Raw genomic sequence first — 5,971 nt, forward strand, 5'->3', positions numbered from 1 at the left:
GGGTGAGAAAGATGATAGCATCTTCCACGCCAATGTAGTGCTGGTATGCAAACTGCAGGGGGTCAGAGAAAGCAGAGAGCAGAGTCCTTATCAGGGGTGGGGAACCCTGGTCCTGGAGGGCCGCAAACCTGCATGTTTTCCACGTCTCCCTGCTTCAACACACCTGAATCGAATCAAGATTCATGGCCAAGTCCAGCAGAAAGCCAGATAACGAGCCTCATTGCAATCAGCTGTGTTGAAGCAGGGAGACATGGAAAACATGCAGGTTTGCGGCCCTCCAGGACCAGGGTTCCCCACCCCTGCCTTAGATGCTGAAGAACCAGCCTCTCAAAGGTCTTCATGACATGCGACGTCAGTGCCACAGGTCTGTAGTCATTGAGAGTGCTGGGGCTTCCTTTCTTAGGTACCGGGATAATGCAGGAGGTCTTCCACAGGTTGGGCACCTTCATCAACCTCAGGGAGAGGTTAAAGAGACACAAGCCCTGAGGATCCTGGGGCCAATGTTGTCCGGCCCACTGGCTTTGGTTAGTGCACAGTTTGGAGAGCTCCCTCTGTACCTGGCTGGACGTGAGTGTGAGTCCGGGAGAGAGGGAGGGGGGAGGTTGCTGGGTGAGTTCAGTGTCCACGGTGAGTAGGTGGAGGGGTGGGGGTGAACTCTCTCTTGGAGCAGCTTGACAGCTGAGAGAGGGTGGTGAAAATTAGTCCATGATGGGGGAAGGGGCAAAGTCTCCAGTCGAGGTGTGAGTGGGCGTTGGGGTGGAGTGTAAAGACCCAGATCAAATCTATTGAAGAATAGATTCAGCTCAGAAGCAAACTCTGGGTCTCCTTGGGTTCTGCGTGCAGGTTTGTTGAAGCCTGTCATCTGCTTCATGCCACTCCACAGCTCTCTGGAGTTCTCCTGCCCGATCTTGGCTTCAATCTTCTCCCTGTAGATGTTCTTGGTCTCTCTCAGTTTCCGTTTGAGCTCTTTCTGAACAGCCCTCAGTCTATCCCAGGCCTTAGCCATGAAGACCCTCTTCTTCCTGTTAAGGAGGCCTTTAATGTCCTTATTGATCCATGGCTTGTTGTTTGAGAAGCAGCGGATCTTTTTGGTCTGGACAATGTTGTCTTCACAGAAGAGGATGTAATCTGTGATACAGTGAGAGAGGCCTTCATTGTCCTCACCACAGTCCTCTTTAAAAAGGTCCCAGTCTGTGACATTGAAGCACTCCTGCAGCGCCTCCTCTGTGTCCTCAGACCAAACCTTTACAGTCTTGATGGTGGCTGCCTGCTGTTCCACCAGCGGCCTGTAGGTGGTGCCAAGGTGAATCAGGTTGTGGTCAGATACCCCTAGAGGAGGGAGACAAGAAGAGCTGTATGCTCCCTTCACATTAGCATACAGGAGGTCCAGGATCTTATTCCCTCTCGTAGCACAGTCCACGTATGGTGTGAAGGTTGTCAGGACAGGAGAGAGAGAGTCGTGATTGAAGTCCCCACTGATCAGAATGAAGGCGCTGGGGTGTCGGGTTTGGAGTCCCGAGATCGCAGCGTGGATGACGTCCCAGGCGCCGGACGCTGCAGCTGTCGGCGGAATGTAAACAGCCACAGCGATGGTATGTGAAAACTCCCGCGGTAAGTAATACGGACGTAATCCCACCGCTAAAAGTTCCACATCAGGGTTGCAGATGGTCTCCTTCAGAGTCACATGTCCGGGACAGCACAACTTAGAGTTCCTGTATACAGCAAGACCCCCTACCCTCTTCTTACCGCTCTGTGACCCCCGGTCCGCTCTGGCCAGCGTGAAGCCGGTCAGGTCGACCACATTGTCTGGCGTTGTCCCCTGCAGCCATGTCTCTGTGAGGATGAGCAGGCTGCTCTCCCTGTAGATCCTCTGACTGTTCACTAACGCCGCCAGCTCGTCAGGTTTGTTGGAGAGTGATCGATGGGATGATCGATGGGAGAAAAGGTTTAAATCCCCTGTCCCTCTCGATCCTCTCTCTGACTTTGGAGCCAGCTTTCTTCCCTCTGCACGTGGCCCTCCAGATCTCCTCAGGTATGCGTGCAGAGGGGCAACCGGCTTCATTACGGTGCTGCAGGAGTTCCTCACATGTGTACGTGAGCATTGAAAACAAAGATATGCTATGATAAGTGAAACTTCACGAGAAGTAACACAGCCAAAAAGCTTGCGGAATTAGGGTCAGCTGAGTTCAAAAATAAATAAAGATAATAAACAATAAAGGGGCAAAAATACCCCAAAACGTGAAAGTTGGGTAGGAGCTGCTGCAACAGGCTGCCATCTGCCTGCGCCCAGAAAAAAAAAAAAAAAAGAACTGGCTGTTTAAACCGTACTTTTCATTTAACGCCAGTCCACACATCAAGCTTTTGAAGATCTGTGGATATTTCGCGTCTCTTCCAGACCCCACACATATGTTCCAGTTTTGTATTGTTTGTTTTCCTCCAGACATTTAATGTTGAAATTCAGATAGTATTGTCCACGAAATGATAAAGTATGTTTCATATTAGAAACGTAATTTTAGTAGTTTGGGCAATAAAACAAAATCCAAATAATTGTACTGTGTTTCATTTGGATGTAACATAACGTCACATTTTCAATTTGGATTATTCAACCACAAGAGTATATGTAATTAAGGTCAGATGTTTTTTTATACTGTTCTTAAAGTTTCATCACCGCAGAACAAACAGCTGACACACTCACAGTAACAGCAGAAGAAATAATCATGTTGAACCTTCGAAACTGATGAAATCTTATCAGTCAGGGAGTGGGGACTGTTAACACGTTGTTATTGTCATTAATCAGATCTAATTCCTTCCTGCTTCTGTACTTTTGACATTACACATGAATTTCACTTACAGTAATTTTTAATTCAATATATTTCTCCAAATTGTAATATAGCATAATTATTTCAAAGTGTGTTGAAGTTTTACCATGACAGCATGATGTTAGTATACCCGTTACATATTTATAAAAAGTACAATTTGTGGAAGTGCATCTTCAGTATATCTCTGACAATATGAATATAATTAAAATACAATAAAGTACACTTTTTTCACCAGGCTGTAACAGCAGATATCAATAATGTTTAACCTCTCATGAAACCTTATCAGTCAGGGAGTGTCGACTGTAAACACTTTGTTATTGTCAGGAATCAGATCGAATTCCTGCTTCTTCCTGCTGAGATTTCCTCTCCACGTGCCCACATGGGGCGGGCCTGCTGAGGCTCAGCTTGTGTATATAAAGAGCAGAAGGAGCTCCTGTCTTCAGAGCATCACTCAGCTGATCCCTGAACAGCTCCTGACCTTCACCTGACAGCTTCTCTTTGACTGGAGCTCCTGAGTCTCCTCAGATCATCAGCTGATCCTCACTATGAAGACAGTCCTGCTCCTCTCTCTTCTGCTGGCTGCTGCCTCTGCAGGTCAGATGATTCATGGCTCATGGCTCCATCATTCAGCATGGAAGAAGGGCCAGAAGGGGAACTCATGCTCTGTGTTGTGTTTCTCTCTGCAGCTCCAGCTGAGCAGCCAGCAGCTTTGGGTCAGTACTGAAGCTGGTAGCTCTCATGTGGACAGTCAGACAGTCACACCTGCTTCTAGCTCACATCCACTCTCCTTGTTTCTGTCCACAGAAGAAGCAGTGAAGGAAGCCCAGGAAGAGCTGGCTGCTGCCCCTGGTCAGTTTTCTGCTGCTTGTCATGTAGAAACATCAGTGTCATCATGTTGAATGCTGCCAGCTTCTCTTCTGGAACTTCCCAGCTCTGAGCAGTTTCCCAGTGGGAAGCTCCCAGTTATTCAGCATTCTAATCATCATCCTCAATCAGGGCCATTGGACCTGATCACAGTGATCCAGGTGTACTCTGGCTGCTGTAGAGCTGTGGGGAGCTGCTTCCTGCTGCCTTGCTCAAAGGCTGCAGGGAAACAGCTGGTTGTCATGGTGATGCCACCTCCACCTCTACTGTCAGTGTCTCCAGTCTGATGAAGCTGTTGGTGTTTCAGAGGCGGAGCTGCTGGTGAAGAGTGAAGATGAATCGTTGGCTCCAGAAGACCTGGTCCCTGCTTCCAGAAACGGTGAGCACAAGTCCAAACACACTCCAGCTGTTCACATGTTGTCATCTGGAACCAATGTTCACACTCCTGTGTCTCCTGGATGTATGTGGACCAACCTGCTGATGGGTTTCTCTGAACGCAGCAGCTCCTGAAGGTAAGAGCTACTTTTTCATCTCTTCTCCATGTTAACACATCAGGGACATCCACAAGACAACAAATACACATGGAGTCATGTGTAGAGTGGAGAGTTCAGTCTCTGACAACTGTTGTTCACATGTGAGAAGAGAAGAAGATCACAGAGCTTCAGTCACAGACTCTTTCTGTCCTCCTGCAGCTCGTTCTAACTCCTGTCCCTATGGCTGGTCAAGCTTCAACTCTCGCTGCTTTAAGTTCATCCACTCAGCCATGTCCTGGTACAGCGCTGAGGTACTGCTGCATTTCTTCACTAAACATCTCTTCTTGCTCTGTTGGAACAAACTCAGCATTACTTCAAACCATGGAGCTGCTGGGTGTTGATATGTGGAGGCTGTTTGATGGCACCCTCCAGAGGCTATCCTGGTTTTTTACAGAATCACTTTAATTTGCTCATTACACAGAATTCAATGTGTGATGCTTGTTGGTGTACTTTCTTCATTTTTCATAGAACTTCTTCCCTAACTTCAAATGTAAAGTTTGTGTGCAACAACTTTGCATTAAGTGTCAGCATCTACATTACATTTTTAATATAAAACATGATTCCAGTCGGATCATATCAACAGAAATGATAGAGAGTGATAACAGAGTCTACTCTCAGGACCTGATGGAGGACTTTCAGTGTTCCTCCAGAATAACTTCCTGATGCCACTGGACGGTGATGGTAGATGATCATGGGTCTGTTCCAGTCAGTTCATGAAAAGAGGAGCTTTCTGTTCATCTGCAGCTAAACACACTGACATGATGCTTCCTCTGGTCTACAGAGCCACTGCTACAACCTGGGAGGTCACCTGGCCTCGGTCAGCAACCCCCGAGAGTACAGCTTCCTGCAGAGATTGACTCATGAGGCCGGTCAGACCTATGCCTGGCTGGGAGGATACTACCTGCAGGTTTGAACCCACAACCTGCTCCAGTAGAGGTCAGCAGCAGGAGGTGGAGAGGACTCTTTCTGACTGATGTGATCTTTGTTCCTCAGAATCGGTGGATCTGGATTGACGGTACTGGACTCTACTACACCAACTGGTACGCTCCTTCAACTGCCAGCAGCTACCCCTGCATGATGTTACGCAACTTGTGTAAGTCACTGTTGAGTCAACTCTGATTAACCAAGAGGACCATGTTCAGAACAATGTACTCATGTAGTTTTTGTGTCTTTCACATTTTAGATGGCTGGGGGAACACCAACTGTGGCACAGCTTACCGCTTCATCTGCTCCATTAACCCATCCAACTGCTAGCATGCATGCTAAACTCCTGGTTTAGCTTGTGTTCCTGGTTTGCTTCTGTTCCAGCTCATCAACTGTGCTGGCTGTTACTGTCTGATGGTTTATCTGCATGTAGCTTCACATGTTAAGTAAATGTTATTGTGATCATTGTGACAAAAAGATTTGAGAAAACGAGACAAAGTGTGACTTTTCTTTAAGACTGATTGAAAAGTGTTTGCTATGTGATTTATTTCTTTTGAGCTGAATGATTCTGGCAGCAGATACACTTCTGTAGAGTCAAACAGAGTGTGGCTGGTGCTGAAGACAGTCTAAACTTATATCCCCTCAAAGCCTCTCAGGTGTAATGCTTCACCAGGTCAAACAATATCATTCACAGAGTTAGTGCTGGAAGTGAGGGTGAATTCAAAACCTCCGTGTCACAGGAGGCTATGTCCATTACAAAGCCAGCTACTGATGTGATCACTCCTCAGCCCGTATCGGTACCTGAGCGGCCGACTCAGGTAAATGAGAAGG

General features: G+C 47.3%; 1 protein-coding gene across 1 annotated transcript; it reads left to right on the forward strand.

Moving 5' to 3' along the window:
* Nucleotides 1-1,589: 1,589 nt before the first annotated feature.
* On the forward strand, nucleotides 1,590-5,470 carry LOC115385034 (ladderlectin-like). The gene is made up of 8 exons (XM_030087115.1): nucleotides 1,590-1,611; nucleotides 3,506-3,532; nucleotides 3,624-3,668; nucleotides 3,991-4,062; nucleotides 4,376-4,467; nucleotides 4,998-5,123; nucleotides 5,210-5,309; nucleotides 5,400-5,470. Exons 1-8 carry the CDS (start codon nucleotides 1,590-1,592, stop codon nucleotides 5,468-5,470), a joined length of 555 nt encoding a protein of 184 aa, XP_029942975.1.
* The last annotated feature ends 501 nt before the right edge of the window (nucleotides 5,471-5,971 follow it).

Source organism: Salarias fasciatus, unplaced genomic scaffold (assembly GCF_902148845.1).
Source record: "Salarias fasciatus unplaced genomic scaffold, fSalaFa1.1, whole genome shotgun sequence".
NCBI lineage: Eukaryota > Metazoa > Chordata > Actinopteri > Blenniiformes > Blenniidae > Salarias > Salarias fasciatus.